The sequence below is a fragment of the Zingiber officinale genome, chromosome 3A, assembly GCF_018446385.1.
Source record: "Zingiber officinale cultivar Zhangliang chromosome 3A, Zo_v1.1, whole genome shotgun sequence".
Taxonomy (NCBI): Eukaryota; Viridiplantae; Streptophyta; class Magnoliopsida; order Zingiberales; family Zingiberaceae; genus Zingiber; species Zingiber officinale.
The window spans coordinates 77,493,707-77,518,968 of record NC_055990.1 but is presented as its reverse complement, the minus strand read 5'-3'; the positions used below and the strand labels follow the sequence as shown (position 1 = coordinate 77,518,968).

The following is a 25,262-nucleotide window of genomic DNA, read 5'->3' as shown; positions in this document are numbered from 1 at the left end:
TATCTCACATGAAGAGTATGAAATCCTGGCACCTAAGATGGAAGTTAAGAGGTAAAATTTACAGGTGCATTGTCACTACAAAGAGTTCGCACGTGAATATAATATTGAGTTAGATGACAGTGTGTTTCAGCAGAATAGTGTCATTTGATGATAATCAACATCAGTGAATATTATGAAACAATTGACCAAGTTTAGAATTAATAAGTCTAGTAGCCAAATATTTTTCTCATAATTAGTGCATCTAGGAGCAGTAAGGTTATTGCTTTGTGACCAAAAGGTCACGAGTTCGAATCCTGGAAATAGCCTCTTGCAAAAAGTAGGATAAGACTGCGTACAATGGATCCTTCCCTGGGACACCGCATGACGGGAACTTCGTGCATCGGACTACCTTTAGGAAGATAGGAAATCATCTTATAAAAATTTGATCCACATAAAAACGTCACTTACCTGACTATGATTCAATTTCAAGGGTAAATCTAACAATGCATGTGAAAGTAGGGAAGTTGAAAGGGAATAGGGGTATATAATAAAGACCTTTATAGTTTAGATTGAACTGCGACAATTCATCCTTTTTGTCATCAAATTACGGATACAAACTCTAGCATAGTTGGATATAGATTGTTGGATTGAATGTAGATGAATGAGACCAGATGTTGCTGATTGTGGTGTGGCTGGGCGAATAGACTTTGACTTCATAATATCTTTCTTAAAAAAAATAATAAACCCAGTTAGGCTAGCCCTGGGATGACCGGCCTGGTCCTACGAAATTTTTCCACCGACCATTAGGGTAAATCGAGAAGTGCCCGCAGTGGGCAGTCCATAAATCTAACATCGTTTGGTTGTGCACACAATATCTTTCTTAAAGAAAAGATAGATACGTGTAGTGGATATTAAAGCAAAATGAGAAAGAAAAAAAATACTAACAAAAGCTATTTATATGGCTTGGAACCCTTGTTTCTACTCCACGGTTTATATACTCTTGAGTGAGTCATGCCTCGTCCCCAGGGCTTAGCACAGATGGGGAGTGCATGGTTCTGTGGCCGAAAGGTTCAGGGGTCGATCCTCGGGGTGTCATTGCCTGGGGTTAACGTCTCCGCCATGCACTTTCCACCTATGTACTTGCATTTACCTTCCTCCATATCCGTGGGACCGACTCTAGGGGGGCCACTGATGTGACGATTCCACATTTTTTTTGAGTGAGTCACGCCTCGAAATATCCACTATAATTTTTTCTTCTCAAATCTTTCTGAAGGTTTAGAAACCTCATAGAAAACCAACAAAGGTGCGAACTTAAAGATGAGACCTTAAATTTTAAGCAAGAAACTATAAATGAATGACAAAATTGAGTTTCGGAATCCCTGAGAATAATAGCTTATTTTTGTTCATTGAGCTCCTCCTTGCCTCTCCTTTTATAGCCCTTCAAATGGCCATGGATAAGCTTCGAAAACTGTTTGGCATTAATGTTGGTAAGTCAAACTTGAATCTTCAGATCTTGCTGAATCTAGTCATCTCAATGACAATCTAATCCAATCAATGTGCCATCAATCAAATACTTTAGATATTCTTTTTAAATGGTCTTCTTTTTTAAATTCAAGCAGAAAATTAGTCAACTGACCAGTCGAATAAAGCACATCAGATGACTGCCAGTCAATTGAGACCTATCAGATATCAAATAGAACCATTCTCAATAAATCAAAGCCACACTCGACTAAGCCTATCAGTCCTATCAGTCGACTATTGTCAACTTCCAATCGATTGGAACCTTGACTAATCTTTATGCCTAAGTAAGAATGTAATTGGATCCCAAAATATATGTCACTCCGCTCCTACAACTTAAGAGTTACTATATGCAACTCAACTTCACCATAAAAAATCTCAAAATATTAATTTATATAACTTAATTAATTATCTAAAAAATAACTTAAATTGTAAAAATTTAAATAAGCTAAATTATTTAATATTAGTGAATTTTTTTTAGTGTTCTAACTTTTATAATGTCAAGAGAGATAAAAGAAATGTGATTACTTAAGAGAACAAAAATTTCACAAGATCATGTCAAGCTCTTCTTATGTCTTTTCTAAACTTTCATTCCAAATTTAAAAATTTATTTAATTAGATTAAGAAAATTATTAGATTAAGAAAATTATTTATTTATTATATTTATTTTATTGAAAATATATGATGATTGGAATATGCATATGTTAATCATAACAAATTATTTTTTTTAAAAAAAAACTCAATGCAATTCAATTTGAAAGAAAAAAAATAAAAAAATCTTAAATCTATTTTCTTCTTTCAACTTTTATTGAGTGAATGAAGGGGAGCCTTGGCGCAACGGTAAAGTTGTTGCCATGTGATCAAAAGATCACGGGTTCGAATCCTGTAAACAATCTCTTGCAAAAAGTAGGATAAGACTGTGTACAATGGATCCTTCCTTGAGATCCCGCATGGCGGGAACTTCGTGCACCAGTGGCTACCCTTTTTTTATTGAGTGAATCAAATTTCTATTTTTTTTATACTTATAAAATTGAATAAATTTAATTAAAAAAATTAAAATATACATCATTATTAAATAAAAGACGTTTCCAGATTATAACAAGTTACTAAAGTATAAAATTAAATTTAATTGGTTACAAATATTTTTTAAAGACTGAGTTAATAAAATTTATTAATAAATATCAATAGACAACCCAATTATATTATTATATATTAACAATCTAATTAATTATTATATAAATAATTAATCATAATAAAATGTTAATTAAAAATCATGTAATTTATGAATCATATTATTAATAATTAATTAATTAATTAATTATTGAAATGGGCTAGCATCGCACAATACAATACCGAATCGAATTGTTCGGACCTGTTAAGAGAAAACCGTGATTTAGACACCACGGAGTTATTGACTTATATAGAGAAGGATATACAACATAATTACAATAATATCCCTAGTTATTATATTATAATATTCTAATACTCCCTCTCAAGCTGGAGAATATAGATCATATGTACACCTAGCTTGTTACATATGTAGTCAATTCGGGAACCTCTCAGTGATTTAGTTGATCATGTGAGTTGACAAAACTAGTAGATATTTCTCTTGATATGATTTTCTCTCTAACAAAGTGACAGTCAACTTCAATATGCTTTGTCCTCTCATGAAAAACTGGGTTCGAGGCAATATGCATGACAACCTGGTTGTCACATATAAGTGACATTTGTGTAATCTCTCCAAACCTAAGTTCCTGAAGCAACCGTTTTAGCCATATCAGCTCTTGACTAGTTATGGCCATAGCCCGATACTCTGCCTCTGCACTGGATCTTGCCACAATATTCTGCTTTTTGCTTTTCCAAGAAACAAGGTTACCTCCGACAAATATACAAAACCTAGAAGTGGACCTTCTATCAGTGGGAGATCCTGCCCAATCTGCATCAGAGTACCCTATGATTCGAGTATGTCTTTTGTCTGCATGCAAAAGACTCTTTCTTGGTGCGCCTCTGATATATCGAATAATGCGAGTTACAACATCCCAATGTTCTTTGCATGGATAGTTGAGAAATTGACTTACTACACTTATCGCAAATGAGATATCCGGACGAGTAACAACAAGGTAGCTTAGTTTTCCTACTAATCGTCTGTACCATTCATTATAGTACTAAATCTACCGAACCATGCTCTGGGTGATTGCTTGAGGACATATAAACATTTCTGCAGGCGACATACAAGACCAAAAAACGGGAGTAACAAAACACGGAGGTTGCTCCATGTAGACTTCCTCGAGTCGATCACCATGTAAAAATACATTTTTGATGTCCAAATTGATAAAGAGGCCAATGGTGAATCACAACAATTGACAATAATAGACGTATAGAAGACATCTTGGCAATAGGAGAAAAAACGTCTCCATAATCCAATTCGAAGATTTGAGTATAACCTTTAGCGATGAGACACGCCTTAAGCCTGTCAACCATACCGTCTGGACCAACCTTCACCGTATGCACCTATTGACAACCAACAACTGACTTCCTAGGTGGTAGAGGAACGAGGTCCCAAGTCCCACTACTTGTAAAGTACAAATTTCATCGAGCATAGCCTGTTTCCATCTTGGATGGGCAAAGACATCACCTGTATCTTAGGAAGAGAAACAGACGACAAGGAAAAAGACAAGAATAATAGGAAGGAGAAAAACGATGATAACTCAAAGAAACATAGTGAGGAGAAGGATTACGAGTGGAACATATACCCTTTCGAAGTGCAATAGGAATATCAGAGTCAGGGGATGGGATCGGAGGAAATGACGAAGGACTTAGCTCCAAAGATGTGTCCACGGTAGTATCAGTGTCGGTCGGTGGCAAAGCAGGATGAGGACAACGCTGATAAACCTACAAAGGAGGAGACGAGGTTGGGGATGATAGAGGTTCCTCCGGAGGACAAAAGATAGTTGCAGGTGGAGAGGGAGAAACCTCAGACTGGGAAGCGGGAGGCCCAAAAAATGAAATCGAATCAAAGAATATGACATCAGCAGAGATGAAGTATCGACGAAAATTAGGGGAACAACACCTGTACCCTTTCTGAGACGGTGGGTACCTAAAGAAAACACACTTATGAGACCGGGGAGAGAGTTTATCAATGCTAGGATCAAGATCATGAGAAAAACATATAAAACCAAAGACCCGAGGTGGTAAAGGATGAAGAGGATGATGAGGTATTTTACCCTGGCGAGTGGAGGAAGACATGCGATTGATGAGATAACACGCAGTAAGTATGACATCACCCTAAAACTGATGAGGAGCATGAGAATGGAGAAGAGTTCGAGTGGTCTCAAGGAGATGACGATTCTTGCGTTCTGCAATCCCATTCTGTTAAGGGGTATGAGGGCACCATGAGATGTCAAGAAGGAACGAAACTAAATAGAAAGATACTCGCTTGCATTATCACTTTGCAAAGTTCGAAGAGAAATACCAAACTGGGTTTTGATTTCATGAAAAAAAGATTGAAAAATAGAAAATAATTCTTAACGCTCCTTCATCAGATATAACCATGTACAACGAGAAAAATTGTCTATAAAAATAACAAAATATTGTGATCCCAATGTAGAAGAAACATGACTCACACCCCAAACATCAGAATGAACCAAAGCAAAGGGGGATGTAGCCCGACACAGTGCGAGGAGAAAAAGAACTACGAACATGCATACCTAACTGACACGACTCACAAGACAAAGACTCTAAGTGAGAAAGACTAGGATGTAATTGTTTCAACTTATCAAGACCTAGATGTCCCAATTGAGCATGAATAAAAAGTGGAGATGCCGCCATCGAACCAACAGGAGAGAGTTGTTGAAGCCGATAAAGTCCATGAGACTCACATCCGAAGCCAATCATCCTCCCCGTACTCTGGTCTTGTAAGGAAACAGATGTTTTAGTAAAAGAAATAACACAATTAAGAGATCAAGTTGACTTATTGACAATAAATTAAAAGGAGCTCTGGGAACATAAAGAACATTATGAATGGAAAGAGACGAAGAAGGATGAACAATACTAATACCCTTGGATTCAGTTTGGGAACCATTGACCATGGTGACAATTAGTAAATAACCAGAAGCAGTGAGAGAAGAAAAATAGAGATTTATTACCAGTGATATGATCAGTGGCCCCAGAATCAAGAACCCAAGAACCTGAAGAGTGAGATATGCTAGCAAAGGAATTACTAGCGTGTGCAACAATAGCAGTGGAATCAGAAGCAAGCCTGACGATCCTCAAACCATTTAAGAAAGTCATTATAGGAAGATTGTGGGGTCGGATCTGGTGTTAACTGTGAAGTGGAAGTTGAAGAAGCAACAGAATTCTGAGCGATCTGAGCAGCGCAAGGAGGTCGACCATGCAACCCACAACACTTATCAATCGTGTGGCCCGGGCGGCGGCAATGATCACACCAAGGACGACCTTTGCCACCCTTGTGAGGCAGAGGTCTGTTGTTGTGTCGAGAGACCAAAGCTGACGAGTCAACAAGAATGGAAGGAGGCATCGTCAAGATCTTGGCCGGGGCGCGGAGGAGAGTTGCCCAGGTATTGTTCATGGTAGCTTTTGTGGGGCTGCTTAGGATCTGATCACGAACATAAAAATAATCTGTGGGCAGACCATATAAAGCCAGGGACATAAAAAATTTCTTCCAATTTTCAAGCTCTTCAACAGGACTGGCCATAGGTGGTAGCAGTTCGTTGAAGTCACAAAGAAGGCTAGAGACCGAACCCAGATAAGTTGACATTAAATCCTTAATCTGATGGGCACTGAGGATGATCATAAGATCTTCACAAACTTGATAGAGTCGCCGAGAGGTGTTTGTAAAGAGTTGTTGAGCTTGTGTCCAAACGACTTTGCAGGTTTTGTGAGTACGAAAGATATTTCTAAGAGATGGATGGATGGTGACTCGGATAATACAACACAACTGAGTGTCAACCTTCTTCCATAGAGGACGATCGACGACTTGAACATCTTCTTCAGTTTGAGTGAGATGTGTCTCATAACCCTATCCAACAAGCTAAAACTCACTGTGAGATGCCCAAGAGACGTAATTTTTATCATCCAATCCCTCGGAAGAGAGGGGTGCAGTGATGTGGTTGGTAAAGATTGAGGTATCTGACTTTGAGATGCCGGATGTATCCATTGATTAGTTTGGAAAGAACTGTGAAGAACGTCGAAAGAGAAGATGAAGAGGTAGTAGGCTACCCCCTTCTTTGGTGAAAACTCCCTGCTTCCACAACCACGTCAGCAGAAAGTCCACAGCAGCCTTAGTGATGCACTTAGAGAAGAGCTTGTTGGAGATGAAGATGAAACGACCGACTGGAATTGAGAAGAAGATACTCACTGCTCTGTCGGCCTTCTCCTCTGTTGAACACCTTGCGTTAGCAACCACGTCGGCAAGGAAATCTTCGGATGTAGGGACGGAGAGGAAGAAAGAACAGCCAGAGAAGAGGGAAGAACAGTCGGATTCCTCTGTTAGAAACCACGTCCACGGGAAGCCTTCAGAGAGCAGAACCACTGCGGCAACGAAACCCTAGATTGAAGCGGGCACTCTTCAACAAGGATCGGGAGATGAGGGAAATCCATCGCGCCTGAGCAAAACTACTTCGCCGGAAGGGAACACTGAGGAGACATTGTCGCCTCAGTCAGAAGAACCCTAAGATGAGGTCGTCACCTTCCCCAGAGCCGTCGGAGATGTCGCCGTCGTCGGAGAACAGAGGAGCCTGAGGCAGGATAGCTTCGTTGGTCGCCAGGGATGGGAGTCAGCCTGCAGATCGCACGCTTGCTGGCCACGTCGAGGACGATTGCGCGATCGTTGGGGAATACGAAGAGAGTGCTATCAGGGAGGAGGTGGAGAAGAGAAAACGCAAGAGAGCGATGCTGCAGGAAATTAGGGTTTTCTTTTAACCTGACTCTGATACCTTGTTAAGAAAAAATCGTGTATTAGACACTATGGAGTTATTGAAGAAGGATATAAAGCATAATTATAATAATACCCCTAGTTATTATGTTACAATATTCTAACAGGACCAAAGACAGGCTTTGTCGCTCTGTCACAGGTTTTAAATTTTAAACCTTGGTTAAAAGGTTTTCTATAACATAAGGAGACTAAAAGATAGACTCAAACCAGATTCTTCTTAGTAACTGTGGCTTTATTGAAATCCATTTTGCCTGCTGTATTGTTCTCTGTATTTGTAGTGTAGTTTTAGTAGTCTGCTGCTTGACATCAACCTCGAGAAGCCAAACCCCTTATGGTCATCTATGTTGATGCCCATGCAACTGAACTAGCAAACTGATGAAGGGGCAAAGGAATACTTTCAGATCTGATGAAGTTTTAGAATTTTTTTGTTAATGTAAAGCACAATTTCCACAATAACAAGTCCCCATGAAATATTCTGATACTGTAATTTCTGTATTCATTAGAGGATGGAACATTTTAGTTTTGAAGGGCTTTTTAAAGTTTAAAACTTTAAATTGGCAGATTGATAATGCATTTCTTCACTTAATTGCAGTTATTGGCTTATCTGATCTCTTCTATATCCAACTGTTGCTTGTTTAGGCTTTTCAATGAATTAATACGACTGCATGTTCTGTGACAGGTTCGTGTCTCAACTAATGCTGGAGGAAAAGGTGTTCGAGGTCTCTTGTGGCACCATGTCAGCTGTTTCATCACTATGTCTCCATCAAGCAGTATAAAAAAAGTTTCAGGGTGGGACAGCCTTTCCCCTCAAGATAAAGAAGCTGTTTCTGCACTTTATAAAAGGGATACATCTAAACATATAGAAGGAAGTAAGATATTATCAATTCATAATTCTAGTACAAGTTGCCAAATAACTGTTAGTTTACTCTTAATTTTTCCTCCTTTAATTATTGTTTGATTATGTCCTATAATTCATCAGATCAAGCAACTTCACAAGGTGTGAAGAGGAAGACTGCCAGGACTAACAATCAGAAACCAAAAGTTCTCAAGATTGATCTAAACAATGCATCAGACAGAGGACCAAGCAAAGGAAACAAAGTGCCTGATTATGATAATTCTGACACCATGGAACTGGACAATAGATTGGAAGTGCAGAGCAAGCTGTTGTGGGATATAAAAGATGAGCTTAAAAGGTATGTGAGTGTGGCTGAGCTGCGGGAGATGCTTAAAGCAAATGAACAGGATTCAACCGGATCTGAACATGATCTCCGAGATCGTTGGTTAGTTTTCATTATGTTCTGTAATTGTTTGGAAGTTTTTCTGACATGGTATGTCTTGATTCATTAAGTTTGAAAATGAGATCAAAATTTTCTTGCAATTATGTTTTTATTGTATATTTAAGGTATATAACTAACTGAATTAGTGACACAACACTTTCTCAGTAGCTAAATTGTGGATAGTTTTCTTTGTTTCTTGCTTTTCTTTAAGAAAGTTCTTGGGGGCTGATTTCTTATAGGTGCTCATCAGTTTTCTCTTAAATTAACAATAATTCAGTCACTTCACCCTTTTCTTTTAATCTTGTTTCTGGGAATGTCGAGCCTTGATTATTTTACACAAAGGCTACCTGCATCTGCCATTTCTAGTAATATAGTAAACCTGATGTCACTCTATTATTATGTAAAGATGATTATTTTAAAGTCGTTTCCTTCATTATTTGTCCACAAGTGGGTTTGCTTACATTTTAATCACCGAGTCTTGAATGCTCTTCTCATGCCTGTTGTCCCTGGTCTTATCCTTTTCTGTGATTGAATGAAATGCTTTTTATATCTAATTATTTTATTTTTGATGATTTACCTTGCAAATTTTGTTATTAACATGAAAAGAATGTCACACTACCAACCTGACATTATGCATTCTGTTTTGGTTTGCATCCTGATCTTCCTGTCCCTGCTTCCTTAATTCTCTCTAGCTATTAAGTTTTTGTATTGTTGTGTTGTCACTTGACATGCACTTAAAGCATATGCTGAGAGGACTTGAGATGGTTTTAAATAACTAATACGTCAGTGTAACTATAAAGGTTTATTATGGACTATAAAGGATATAATAGTACTTTAAAAAATATTTACAAATATTATTAATTAAGTAATACTAATAAACAATGAATTAATTAAGTGTAAAACATATAGTTACAATTAACTTAAGTTGAACGCTAAACTAAATTAACCTAGAAAATATGAAAAAGTAAAATTTGTTATATACTATGTATGGTCCATTGTATAAAACTTTAATTTAGATAGTTGACTATAGGTTTAAGGTTATATTATTTTTTATTATGAGTAATATATATATGATTATAATGTTTTTAATAATCTAAATTATTTCGTTATTTTATGAATTTTTAATTTGGTCAAATTATATGTACAAATTTATTAATACATGATGCCAAGATTTAAAATCTCGATCCATGCTGAGAATTCAGTCTCAGACTGGAACTATACGGTGTCAGTAATGTATCGTATCATGCCGATACGGTTTCGATACTTATATATATATATATATATATATATATAGTGGTTGTTGTTGTATTAATGTTATGTAATTTGATGGCATACATTTGTCAAAACTTCAAAAATAAAGATGAGACATTCATATTAATAAAAATGTGTCCATATGCTTAAATATGTTAATATTCATGTTTTTAAATCTCAAATTGATTCTAAGATAAAAAAAGTTATTATCTATAATAATTATATAAATTAACACAAAAATCATAATATATATATATATATATATATTGAATTTAAAATCAAATTTATTTAAAAAATTTATACATATTTTAAATTTTTTAACAATTATATTTTTAGAATTATTTATTAAAATTTAAAATTATTATAAAATTTCAAAATTATTTAAATATTTTTATAAAATTTTAATCTATTTTTAATTTATAAAAATTAAAGTTTGTTTTTAAAATTATTTTAAATTATCTATTTTTTACTTTAATTTTTATAATTTTAATAGCAATAATAAAAATATAAAATTATATATTATAATTATATTAATCAATTAACCGTTTCTTTAATTAATTATTCATTTATATAATATATAATTATAATTTATATAATAATTAATTAGAAATTAGAAATTATATATATAATATAGTGGTTTTATTTAAAAGTTTTAATTAACCCTAACTTTTGCTAACCTTGCGATTTCGCCTCCCATCGTGATTTTTTTTCAAGTCGTCGCTGCCTCATCACAGCCGCCTTGCCGCCACCACCTCACTCTGCCTCACCACCACCTCATCGCAGCAGCCTTGCCGTCGCCACCTCACCGAGCTAATTTTTCGCCGATGATTCCTTGTAAGTCTTCATCCCTGAATTGATTCTTCCTTCTTCCTTCTTCCTTCTGTTGCGTGCGCGTGATGCACACAATGACGCACATGAAATTGCTGTGCGTGTTGTGCCGGTCCTGCATCGGAACGGTAAAAACTGCCCGTTTCGGACGGCACGGCTCGAGATTTCAGTCACTACATGATGTTGCATAAGTTGATAAGCTATTTAATCACACATAATCACAAATTAAAATCTTGCTTTGTGCTTTTTCTGCTCTTATAATAAGATGTGGAATGATCGATACAAACACATTTATTGAGGAAGAAGTGGGAGAGGGAGAAGAGCAAGATCAGGATTGAAAGAGAAAGGTTACCTGGTGACAGCTTGATCCACTCTGATGTTGCGAGAGAGGGCGCGTTAGGCACAAGAGAGAGTCATCAACTCTAGCATTGTGGGAGAGATGGTGGGAGAGAGCAGGTCGTAATGGAGTCAATGTCGTGTGAGAGAGAGGCACAAACGTATACGAGAGAGAGGAGTATATGAGAGATTTAAAATAAATAAATTAGGATTTTTTTCTTGGGTTTTTTTAATTGAAATACAAAAGATTAAACAGGTCTAAATCAAAATAAGTTTAGTTCAATCCTAAATTGATCAAATCAAGACTAAATTAGACCCACTAAAACTAGATGATGAGCCTATCCAAATAACTCAGCCACACTCCAATTACACTCTGATTGAGTTCTTCAAAACCTATTAATTAGTTTGGTCAATCTAAATAACTTGCTTAAATAACTAATAAAATTTGAAATTAAATAGCAATGAAAATTTTAGTTGAAAGAAAAACATAGTGTAGCAATAATTCTTATTATTTAGAAATGATAAGCACTCAATTTCAATATTTTTAATTAGCTCAGAGTGGAATCACATTTTTCCTTGTATCTTTATGGGTGTTTTTAACCATATATTATGCTAAATGAAAAAAAAATTATGCTATCTTTCCAATATAAAGATTAGGTACTACAAACAATAAATGTAAATTGTATAAATTGTGCTTTGGGATGTTCTTTTATGTTTTGAAGCTATTTATGTTGAAGTTTGAACCAAAGCATAATTTCAAAGTTTGAGTGTGTCAATCGGCAAATTCCGCCCGTTGACTCTCATCAGCATCACTGTAAAGGGCGAAGACTCTCATGGCAGTCTCACAAAGGTTCGTGAACACCGCGGGGGCTGCATGAAGGCCGCGGAGGCCTTGCATAGTTGCGAGGTCTTGTGAGAGGCTTCGCGGAGGCTACCTCACCCAACCTCTATCCAAGACCACGTGAGACCTCGTGTCTAGGTAAGGCCTTCGTGCGGCCTCGCTACCTCGCGCGAGGCCCCTTGGTAGATTAATTTTTCTCAACATTTTCCCCATTCTCATTTCCATTTTTTTAACTATTATTTTTTTAAAATTATTAATTCTTTTTATTATTTAATTCAAATATTGAAATTTGTTTCTTTATTAATTTCTTTCTCTCTATCTGTCCACAAAGATAAATATAGAAATTAAGAGAGATATTTTTTCTAAGGATAGAGAAAAAAACCAAAAGATAGAAAAAAATTTAAATATAATATATTTTTTAAATACTACTACAATTAAATAAAATTATTCTATATATAAATTTAATTTTAAGTGGATCAAATTTAATTAAATTTAAACCTATTTAATCCTAATTATCATGTCTACTTGGGTGGACTTCAATTAACCCTAAATGACTTTTACTCAAATTAATTTGTAAAATATTGATATAATTAATTATTTATTTTTAAAACTATTTAGGATATAAAATTTTAAATAAGATAAAATTTGGTATTTAAATTTTTTTATATGTTCTAACTTTTATAATGTCATTAGAGATCAAGGATTGAAATCACTATTTAAGAATTATAATATATATATATACACGCGTGCGCATACTCAATATATCAATCATCATCTATTTGCCATTTTACTTTACAATTAAAAATTTATACAATATTTTTACATATTCTCAAAATAAAAAATTATATTAATCCATAAGTAATTTGAAGTTTTCAAATAATTATAACATAATCAATCTTAAAATTCATCAAAACATATCTAAAGATGTCTAAACCGAGGATGGCCATCATAAATGTAAAATATGCCTCTGCAACGAAACTTGAATGTGAAGATCAATCTTTATCACTATTAGTTGTATATATGTGCATATATTAGCTAAGATAGCTGTCCTTTACTTTAATTATAGTTTTCTAAGATAGATTCTTTCCTAAAATAGATTCCTAGCTTTGTATTTAATTATGCCTCACTCTTCAATAAAAGTAGGAATTCTTTTTATCTCAAATAACATAGTATCAGAGAGCATTAGAGAATGAAATTAGGGTTTCATCTCCGTCATAACCTTCATCAACTCATCGCCCATCAGCCGCTGCATATCAATGGATCTTCCTCCCTGGTTGTTTCGCTAATTGTGGGGTTCACAACTCCTGGCCAGACGCGCCCGTAGGCGTCGACGTGTGGATTTGTCCGCGTCTTGTTGGTTTGAAGCTTCCTTCAGATTCTTCTCTTATTTGACTTCCTCTGGGATAAAGTCTTATGACCGATAATAAGTCTTCTATTATGACGGATGTGGTGCTTGTAATGTATAATATCACTGCCTAAGCTAAATGGTTCGAACTACTTGAATTGGAGTAAGATTGTCTTTATCTACGAAGTATTGATAAAGATAATCTTTCTAAAGATGATTCGAAACAGACATGGCTTAGAGAGGATGCTCACTTGTTCTTTCATATTTGGTATTGTATTGATAGTGAGGTAATTGATTTGATCAATCAGTGTGAATTTGTTAAACAACTGATGAATTGTTTGGAATTTTTGTATTCTGGAAAAAGGAATCTTGTTGCTTTGTGACCTAAAGGTCACGGGTTCGAATCTCGGAAACAACCTCCCGGGATCTTGTATGGCAGGAGCCTCGTGCACCGGGCTATCCTTTTGGAGAAAGGAATCTCTCCCACATGTATAAATAAGGTTTGTAAAGCCCTTTACTCTGTGAAAAACAAGATCAACATCTAATTAATTATTTTATGGTGTTTGAAGACATGAGAAGCTTAATATACGGTTGCCTTTTAGCCCTGATGTGAAGGTTCAACAACGCTAAAGAGAACATATGACTATCATGAGCTTCCTCGCTTGCCTATCTCTTGATTTTGAATCTGCTAAGTCACAAGCTCTCTCAGGTTCTGAGGTCTCCTCTTATGTATTTAGTCACGTTCTCCGTTTAGAAAGTATTGCACCGGTTTTGCTTAGTAGTGCTTTGGTAAGTCGCATTACTAATTATGTGTGTGGGAGATCAACTAGTTATAGTGGAAACAAAGGACGTGACTCATAGGATTTTGAAACTCAAATGTCGAATTTTGGTGGTATTGTGCGCAACTACTGTAGTATACTAGGCCATACGAAATTTAAGTATAGAAAGCTTTAGTACAACAAAAACACTTGCCCCATATTGTGTCCACTAATGATGCCTTTGACAAATTGGTCCTTATCTCTACAGATGACTTTGCTAAGTTCTCATAATATCATGAATCAATCAAGTCTTCATCTTCCTCTATCATTGCTATTGCTAATTCAGGTAAACACAATGCATGTCTTCTTTTCTTATCCTTCAAATGGGTCATTCATTCTGGTGCCATAAATCATATGATAGATAATTATAGTCTCTTTTCTACTTTTTAGTCCAAAACTAACTTCTAACGTTACTTTAGCTGATGGGTCTCGATCGTGTGTTTATGGGTCTGACACTATCAATCCTATCCCTTTACTTCTTTGGTTCTCTGTCTGACATTTACCTAATTTATCTTTTAATTTGCTCTCTGTTAGTCAACTAACTTGTAATGTTAACTATTGTATTTCATTTTTTCCCAATTTATTTCAGGATCTTTTGATGAAAAAGATTATTAGTAAAGAACACGAGTTTGGAGTGCTTTACATTCTCGATGCATCGCTCCCAAATTCTTGGCTTGCTCGAGTGTTATTTCTCTTTTCGACGCTCATTGTAGGTTGGACTATCCATTTCTTCCTTTGCTCATGAAGCTTTATCCACAATATAGTAATATGTCTTCATTAGATTGCAAGTCGTGTCAATTTGCAAAACACCACCGTTTTAGTTTGAGTCCTAAAGTAAATAAATGTGCTACTATTTCTTTTGAATTAGTTCATTCTGATATTTGGGGTCCTTATCATATTGTGTTGAAGCATTGATTTAGGTATTAAGACACCTTATTTCTTGTCCTCACCTATTTTGACTCGTCAAAAGAAGGAGGATGATTTGTTGGTGTATTCTATTACATCCCCTCGCATTTGTCTCGGAAACAGCTCCTGTTAAGTCTCCTATAATTCAAGTATACTCCAGGTGTCACGCCTAGAGGAGTCCCTACCAGAGGAAAATCCGGCAGCATCTCCCCTTTATCGGTGACAATCTGAATTATATATACATCAACAAGCTATATACATCAGCCCACATGGTTGGAATATATACAACCACGCAGTTATATATATTAAACAGCCCACACGACTATACTAAAAACACAGTGGAAAACGAAAGAAAAGCCCGCACAAACCCAATAGATACAATGCGTGCTGGCACGGCTTAAACACAAATACAACACCAAAAACAATGAAATAGCCACATGGCTAAACACCAATACAATGCCAAAACAATAAAAAATATATGAAAGAAAACAAGAGCGAAGTAAAACCGTTCTTTGAAGTGACGTGGGATTGGCAGACAGGATACTCCAAGCGATACGACATATCTATGTGCTAACCTGAAAACAACAGGAAAAATAAGGGGTAGTGAGTATAACATACGTATCGAGCAGACATGCATAGTAAAATATAACTATCAGTAATAATCATGCAGTACAGTCTCTTGAACAATAATAGGTAATGAAAAACTGAACATCGGAAGAACTGTACTCACCAGGGCCTCCTATCCTGACATAAGGGTAGGAACCACACCAACAAATACAGGGTCATTAGACCAAATACATAATGTCTCATGTATGCATGTCAATCATATGCAACCACCAATATGCAGCATCCAAAATGCAGCAATTACAAACAATAAATGCAATCCATGCATATGATACAAATGACATGGTCACCCCTGACGCCAGTCAGCCACCTTACACGCGATGGTGAGGTCGAGTAGGTAGGGCTATGACAACTGTGCACTTTGTCATCACTACTCCTGAGTGACCGAGTGGACAGGATGTTGTCGGAGTACACCTATCCTCCTATCCCAAACATAATAGGGAGCCTAAGCTCTCATCTCCCTGCGTCATAGTCAAGAGGAGGGATCCCTGTCCGCTACCACGCTATAGTCACCACTACCCATGAGCGGACCAACGGAGCCTTGACAGAACAAACTACACACACCCTGCCTGATATACTACTAACCCATGAGTGGTTGTGTGCAGATCATATAACTGGCGATGTGCTCAACAACAATGGAGCCGATAATCGCTCAGCATGCAATCATGCAAAAATGGTGTGTAACACTAAAACATGTAACTCATGAAAATATCAGTCTTCAGATAATGTGTACCAAAAGGAAAACCAAACATGTAACTCCTGAAAATATCAGCCTCAATATAATGTGTACCAAAAGGAAAACCGAGTCCATAACAATGATTTAGGTATCATAATCTAGGTACACATGCCAGGAAATAAATTTAGGTACACATGCCAAATAATAAATCTAGATACACATGCCAAGTATGTCTAGTAGCTAGACCTGTATCCGGTACTGCTTTGTATGTCACTACTTCTATGAACATAAGTACATATGACAAAAATCAAGAGGACAAAAGCATAAATGCATAACAGATAACAATATGGGCATACTACGGGTATCAAGTAGTGACATACCAAGGCAGATATAAACATAACTATTACTACTAGTTATAATCTACTACGCATATCAGAATGACAATATCAAAAGAGATAAGTCAAAGATACCCGCCTTTATACGTAGATCGTGTCAAACCAATCCCATGTCGAGACGCTCGCCTCGAATCAAAGTCGATCACATAATGTATTTAGCTAATACATATGTAGCAAATAGCTAAATAAAATCCCCAACCTAATTAGGGAAAATCCTAATCAAAATAATTAACCTAATTCATTAATCCAATTAGGTTTAACTCAATCCACAATTCCTTCACTTCAATCCTACTCATGAGTTAATTAATTTAATCATGGTCATCTTCTAAGATCAATACACACTTAATTTATCCACAATAATTCAATGATCCTAACATCAACCATGCATCCATCTAAATCAATCAACTACTAAATAACCATCATGAATCAAACCAAACTCACCCAAGCTGTATACTTCGTCGTTAATTTGTCGATAGAGCACCCGCTGCTGGAAACTGTGGCCGGAGCTAGATAAAATTGATGATCTCCGAATCAAGCTTCCTAGATCAAGTTCAACACATCCACATCTAAGCATTAACCTCAAATCCAAATCCACAAATGTTAAACCAGAACCATACCTTCCATTGATCTCTAGGTTCTGTTCGTATCGCTAATACCTGCAAGTATTCCAGCCAGAACAAGGATTTTGGTCGAAACTACATCGATCAGTCAACAACCAATCATCATATCACAAATAGAAGATGAGATCGAATCATGACTTACCCCTGATCCAGATCAGTGAAGAGGAAAAAAGACTCGGCACCCGGATGCTAGGGCACGACGATGGAGTATCTGTGCCGGTGCAGCAACGACGTCGAGATCGAGAGGGTGGCTGGAATCTTGGCAGTATGGTAGCCAAGACTTGATGATGGTGAGGCGTGCTCGAATAGGAGACTGCTGCCGGTTGTAAGCTCGCGGGCGTTGGCACAATCGCGACGACACAAAGGAGAATGGCGATCGGCATTCACGAGGGGCAGTTAGGGCATGGATCAGCCACAGAGAAGGGGGCGGCGATAGCTTGCCGGAAGCGGAGGAGCAGCGTCGTTGGTGCTCGCGGTGATCCGGTGGCGCCGTGTGGCATGGCGTGGTCGGGAGAGCTCGGCGTCGGCGATCGTGTGGTGACGGCGAAGGATTGGGGTGGGGAAGATGAAGAGATCGGGGAAGAGGAAGATAAGGAAGAGGGAAAGGGGAGGGGGTCGACGTGAGAGGGAGGGAAAGAATCGGGTGAAGAAGATGGGGCGGTGCACGGACACAGTAATAGGTATTTGAACTTTGATTTAGGTAAATCAAAACCTAAGTTTATTTCTCAATCAACTCCCATTTTTGGTTATTCCAAATAGGCTTTTTCCCAAGCCTATAAATTCATCCCCTTAAACTCGTCATACGAGATTCGAAAAATTTTCAGAAAATTTCTAAAGATTCCTAAAAATTCCATTAAGGTTATTCGTCTATTAAACTTTATTATTTTATTATTATTTTGTTACAGTATTTTACACCATGTGTCAACCTTTTGATTCATGTCTTGCACCTACTCCTTTATCTTCAGATCTAGTCCCGCGTGATGATCTTCCTATTGCATTACGCAAAGGTAAACGTTAGTGTATTTATCCCACTTTTTTTTGTTTCTTATAACGATTTGTCGTCTTCCTCTTATTCTTTTTTTGCTTCACTTGATCTATCTCTATTCCTAAAACTGTCTATGAGGCCATATCTCCTCTGGTTGGAAAGATGCAATGATAGAGGAGATGAATGTTTTAGATGACAATGACATTTGACACTTGGTCGATCTACCTTTAGGGATACAGGCTATAGGATGTAAATTGGGTATTTGTTAAGGGTTATGCTTGTCTTGTCGCTCAATTACTAGATTGAAAAACCGTTTAGTCACTAGGGGCTATACTCAGACTTATGGTGTGGACTATTCTAGTACTTTTTCTCCTTGTAAAATTGACATCTGATCGATTATTTATTTGAATGGTTGTTACTTATCATTGACCTTTACATCAACTTAATATCAAGAATGCTTAGGAGGAGGTGTATATAGAGCAATCTCTAATTTTGTTGCTTAGGGGAGTCAAGGCGAGTTTGTTGTCTTTTAAAATCTTTGTATGGTTTAAAATAGAGTACAAGAAGCCTGACTGGTATCATTCTGTTAGTTATATATGTGGATGATATTGTTATCATTGGAAGTGATAGTACAAGAATTTCATCTCTTAAATTTTTCATTCACTCAATTTCGCATGAAAGACTTGGGTGCTAAAGAATTTCTTAGGTGTCGAAGTTACGAGAAGTTAAAGCCATGTAGTGTTCCAATGACTCAGAACATATACTTCACAGGAGATTCTTTGATCTCTAATAATTTGTTAACGGACTCGACCCCTATTTCCCAACTTAGTATCAGTTGGTGCCACAAAAAATTTTACATTCTCTGCATCAGATTCGAGTCCCAAACTGTCAACTAGTCACGTCTGTGGTCGTCCTCGACCACGACTACAAATAAGGCTGACTCATAAGTGTCACCATGCTAGCACCAAGTTAATGGATACCTAATAGGTATAAAAATGGCTAACATAACTAAATAAGGTAATGAACCCAAATAAGTATGATAACCACTAAAACATACCTTATTTTCCTATAACTTAGAGATGCCCTGCCATTGCCTAGTCCTAAAACTTGAAAAGTCACATCAAGAAAACAAATCACGAAATCCAAAACACGAAAAACAGGCCTTGTAAATCTATGGCTCTGATACCAATAAATTGTCATGCCCCGAGGGTAAAGTTGTCCGACGAAAATCGGACAGCAACTCCCGGGAACTATTTGAACATCCTTAGAGATATTGAAGGTTGATCAGGAAGTTAAATTGCCTTATTATACTCGTCTAGATATTGCATATTCGGTTAGTGTTGTCAACAATTTATTATTTGGCAGCGTTAGAGTAAATTTTATGTTACTTGAAAAGAGCACCCGGACGAGGTATCGTATATGCAAATCATGAGCACATTCATATTAAATTTTTTTAGATGCATATTGGGCATGTTCTAAAATGGATAGTAGTTCTACTTCAGATTATTGTATCTTTATTGTAGAAAATTTAGTCTCATGGAAAAGTAAGAAGCAAAATGTTGTGTTACAATCCAATGCAGAATCAGAATATAGGGCAATGTCATCGTCTATGTGTAAGATAATATGGATATATCAATTCTTAATTAGTACCAATGATAACCAAGTTGCTCTTGATATTACATCGAATTCTGTGTTTCATAAGCCAACTAAGCACATTGAAATTAATCGTCATTTTGTTGTGAGAAAATTCAACAAAATTTAATTTCTACAGGATATGTGAAGACTAGGGAATACCCCTTGGGACATCTTCACAAAAGCTTTAAGTATGATTCAGGTTGATTATCTTTGTAAGAAGCATCTTTACTCCAACTTGAGGCGAAATATTAGCTATATATATTTGTATATAGTAACTAATATAACTGTTAATTATTAACTATATATATTAATTAATATAGTTGTCAATTGCCTTAATTATAATTTTGATAGATTCTTTTCGAAGATAGATTCTTAGCTTTGTGTATAAATATGCCTCACTTTTTATAAAATTAAGAATTTCTTTAATCTCAAATAACAATCGCCATTGTAAATATAAGTTGGACTTGATACCTTGTTAATAAAATTGCAATTAAAACTATTAATTATGTGTATATTAATAAAAATATAAATTTTAAATTTATACATTCAATAAACAGTTATGGTAAAAGATTCAATAAGCATCAAATATTTTATAAAATAATATCAAAATTTAAATTAAATATTCAACATTTCAAATATAATTTAATAAAAAACATTTATAGCAATTAAATATTAGTAAAAATATTTTTTAATTAATAAATTTTATATTTAAAAAAATATTGGAATTGTATCGACACGACATGATACGATACCGAGGCCATGAATTGAAACTAAGATAAGGATCAAAATTTTAAACTATGGACCAAAGATTTAATTATTTTTTTTTTTTTGTAAGGAAATAAAGCTTTTGCCTAGTTAATTGTATATCCAAGATGATATTGTTGCTTATCAAAGAAGTTATAGTTCCATCAATTTAGTTTTATTTTGCTATAAAAAAATGAGAAAAATTAAATTAATATGAATATTTGTATCTTGTTAAATGATAATAATAATTAGACGAATAGTCAACAATGTTTGGCCGAATGATTGATAATATATTTTTTACTAATTTTAAAAAGAAAAAAGAGAATATCATGTTTTGTTTTTTTTAAATTTTGGATGAAAAAGATTACAATAAGAGATTTGATCTCATTTTTGCAAAACTAATAATTTTGTTATTACAAATATTAAATTAGATGAATGCAAATTTGGCACACGTCTATTTTTGAATGTAGAATAACATATTGTGCATGACAAAGCATTTTCTTTAGTAAGATGATGAGTTTCTATTTCCTACAAAGGAAACAAATAGAAACAATTATCCGCTTTCATCTCAATAAAGAAAGCAAGTAAAAGAATATTTTTTTTAAAAAAATTATACTTTGTTTATAGAAATCTAAAGATAATATGAGATATAATGTGCACACTCGACGTTGATAAAAGTAAATAAGTACTGAAATTGTATCAATATTATAATATGGAACGGCGAATGTATTTGTCTGATCAATGATCTGTTTTAAATTTTAACTATACAAATAAAATAGTTTACTCAATAACCAAAGCTGAGTTGCCACCTCCCCTTTGTTGAAGATTTTCTGCTTCCGTCCCTACTTTTTCAGACTTGTGGATCTTCATTAGGTATGCCTTATTTTCTCTTTCTAGATTTAGTCAATTCCGCTTTTGCCAGTTGACAAGACAAGACACATTGGTTACATCATCACAGGCTATTTTGTGTTGGCACAGGTGGCACAACTACAAGAATCTCATGTCTGTACAGTATTGGTTTCATCCAGAGGTGTCAACACTTTAAACCATGACATTCAATTGTTTTGGGAATTTCAATGTGCTGTGATATAAGAAAAAAATACTCAGCAAAAAATAGTCAGCAAAGAATGAGGATCGTACCAACTTAATTACTTAGTATATGTTGGATAGACCAAGATATTAGTAATTAGAAACTTAGAACTTAGTCGTGTGCATTGCCATTCTTGTAAAATGCTTTCACCAGCTTGTTATTCAGGTTTCAGCACTTAGTAGGCACATGAAAGTCTGCCTATAATATCTTTCACTGTTTTTAGACATAAAAGTGTGAACAATTTCATTCCATCTGTCTATTGGATGACCAGGCTATTTAGTTGTTTCATATTGGTGTGCTGTTGCCTCAATTTTTTAGTCCTAAACAGGTGTGTGCTTTTTTAAAATATTTCTAGTGCTGATGGGATGCTATTTGGTGCATTGGATAAATGCCCACTCTGCTCTGGTTCTCTGCATTACTCTGGAGGTCAGTATCATTGTCATGGTTATTTGTCTGCATGGAGCAAGTGTTCATACTCAACAAAGGAACCAGTACGCCTTAAGGAAAAGTGGAAAATTCCTAGAGAAACAACTAACAAGTATCTTATAAAAGTATGTATATTTGTTGCATGAAAAATCATCAGCTGTAATCAATGCTGACTCAACTTTGTTCTACCTCTGAAGTGGTACAGGTCTCAAAAACCCAAGAAACCCGAAAGACTTCTTCCTCTCTCCACTAGTAAGTCTGTCATTGGGGATACATCTGATTCATCTCCGCCATCTAATGATGAAAAGTTGGAGAAATTAAAAGTTGCTATTGCTGGGAAATCCAGTGGAGATTTCGTAAGCTATTATTTTGTTTTATTAGTTATGTCCACTTGTTGATTTCTGCTCTTGGCAAATATATACTTTTTAACGGACATTAGAGGTTGTATTTAGGTGGTCTTGTTGCCCAAGTGAACTTTGTTAACTGTTTTTCACATACATTGGGTACTGATTTTGCACCTTGTTAAAGTAATTTCTATTTTTACATCTAGGAAGAACTGAAGCCAAAACTTGAGGCAGCTGGAGTAAAATTTCATATGAAAATCATGAAAGGTTATTTTCCCAAGTTTTATTAAAACTATCTGCATGGCACTCTTTTGATATCAAATATATTCATACTTTGAACAATCAGTAACTTTTTTTCATCAATGTAGATACTAGCTGTTTGATATGGAGCCGTGAGGTGAACAATGATGATTCTCAAATAAAAAAAGCAAGGTTATTGTAGACTGCATCTCTCTCACTTTTTCTGTCATTATGGGTCTGTCCAAATCAAAATTTTGACAAGGCTTTATCCTACTTTACAGGAGGATGAAATTGCCCATTGTTAGGGAAGATTACCTTCATGGATGCATTAGAAAGATGAAGAAGCTTCCTTTTGATTCGTACAAGATTGAGGTTGCTTCAGAAACCTCAAGAAGTGGTGTTGTCACTGTAAAAGTGAAAGGAAGAAGTGCTGTGCATGAGGCTTCTGATTTGCAGGATACTGGTCATATTTTAGAAGATGGACAAAGCATCTATAACACTACTTTAAATATGTCTGATCTGTCTACTGGTATAAACAGGTAGTTTCATTTGTTTTAGAAAAAACATGTCCGGCGTAGCTTCTATTTTTTATCCAAACAAAGATTTTCTATCATGATTGGTATGATAAGTTGGCTGCGCATCATCATTTTATGGTGATCTCTGCTATTAAATTCCTTTCCTTAATTACCCTCTGCTACTTGTTTCTTTATTTCCTTCCAATTTAGATTCATCATAGAAATTGTTATTTCTTATTTTTCTTTGGCTTGTAAATTAACTCTTACTGTATTTTTTTTTTGTTTGTGAAGTTACTACATCCTTCAGATAATCCAAGAAGATAATGGTTCAGACTGCTATGTTTTCCGGAAGTGGGGACGAGTTGGCAATGATAAAATTGGAGGAATAAAATTAGAAGAGATGTCAAAATCAGATGCAATTCAGCAATTTAAACATTTATTTCTTGAGAAAACAGGGAATCCGTGGGAAGCATGGGAACAGAAGGCTAACTTCCAGAAGCAACCTGGAAGATTTTACCCACTAGATATTGTGCGTGTTTAGTGGATGATGACTTGTTTGTCAATTCCTTTTTGAAGCTAGTCCTGTATTTGTCTGTTTAGTGGGCTTATAAGCTTTTTCATTTTTAGGATTATGGTGTCAAACAAGCTCTTAAAAAGAATCCATCTAATCTGAAAAGCCAGCTTGAACCCCGGTTGCTCGAATTAATGAAAATGCTTTTTAATGTTGAAACCTATAGGTAAGTGTTGTTCATTCGATTGTCCATATTATGGGTGAGTGTCTATAATTTTTCTCCATAAACCTTTTAGGTCTGCGATGTTAGAATTTGAGATCAATTTGACTGAAATGCCACTCGGAAAGCTAAGCAAGGAGAATATTCAAAAAGGTGAGCCTTTTTGCTAGTGTACCATAACAGTATAACGGATATTGTTGCATAAAAACCTGATAGCGTTCATGGTCTGCTAAGTTCCTTTTTGCCTTTCAGGATTTGCTGCATTAACAGAGATACAGAACTTGATTTGCAACACTACATATGCTCCAGCTGTTAAAGAAAGCTTGATTGTTGATGCTAGCAATCGATTTTTTACCTTTATCCCCTCCATCCATCCTCATCTGATACAACATGAAGATGACATCAGGGCAAAGGTGGGGTTTTAAGCATATAAATGCTACTATCATTTCTTCATACTTTATCAGAACTGCATTTGAGCATGTTTGTTTTTTGTTTTTTTTCGACATCTATATATATTTTCTGGTTGGCACTCATTACTGTTTTTCTTTTCTTTATTATTTTGGAGGTTTAGATCTTTGTCTTTTTTGCTAATAATGTAAAGTTTATTTTGATCCAGGTTATGGGTTGGTTTGATGCTAATTTATTTTGTAGGCCAGACCAGTACTGACTTGGTGTTGGTCCATGCTGACATGGCATAGGTTGACATCGGTTGACACTGATCATGCTAAACCTTGATTTGGGAAAATCCAAATCCTTCAGTCCCAAAAACGAGAAATATACGAGTTTCAAATTTATTGCAGATAGATTTCAATTGTATAATGGGATAGGGTACCTTGTTAGCTGGAGACTATTAAAAATTCATTAGTTGAACCCTTGCTAATACCAAAATCATCTATCACCTAACATTTGGGTGGTGGCATGCAAACTAGGAAATTAATCCTAAAAGTTTTAGATTTTTGAAAAGTTTAGTTTGGTAAGGGATCTTTAGGAGAAGAAGTCTATTTTAGGAACTATTTTAAGGTGATAATTGGTTAGTTTTAGGGTGTTAAATAGATTTGGTAAGTATTTAAAAGAGATACTTTTGGTTAGAGTTTAATCTGGATTTCTTTATTTCATAATTTAAATTTGATTATTTCCTAGTTTGTTTTAGGTTAAGGTCTATAAAAGAGATCTAGTTCTTTAATG

The 25,262-nt window shown here is 35.5% G+C and overlaps 1 protein-coding gene across 3 annotated transcripts in view; it reads left to right on the top strand.

Moving 5' to 3' along the window:
* LOC122053851 (poly [ADP-ribose] polymerase 1-like) overlaps positions 1-25,262 on the top strand; it is a 56,300-nt gene that overhangs the window by 10,121 nt on the left and 20,917 nt on the right. The window contains exons 4-14 of one of the 3 annotated variants that reach the window (XM_042615785.1): positions 8,130-8,302; positions 8,422-8,730; positions 22,177-22,372; positions 22,445-22,603; positions 22,798-22,858; positions 22,960-23,023; positions 23,113-23,370; positions 23,638-23,875; positions 23,974-24,083; positions 24,154-24,230; positions 24,330-24,490. In XM_042615785.1, coding sequence (XP_042471719.1) covers positions 8,130-8,302; positions 8,422-8,730; positions 22,177-22,372; positions 22,445-22,603; positions 22,798-22,858; positions 22,960-23,023; positions 23,113-23,370; positions 23,638-23,875; positions 23,974-24,083; positions 24,154-24,230; positions 24,330-24,490 — 1,806 coding nt within the window. Of the gene's footprint in view, positions 1-8,129; positions 8,320-8,421; positions 8,731-22,176; positions 22,373-22,444; positions 22,604-22,797; positions 22,859-22,959; positions 23,024-23,112; positions 23,371-23,637; positions 23,876-23,973; positions 24,084-24,153; positions 24,231-24,329; positions 24,491-25,262 lie in introns of all 3 variants that reach the window. The other 2 variants (XM_042615784.1, XM_042615783.1) reach the window with 2 other exon arrangements.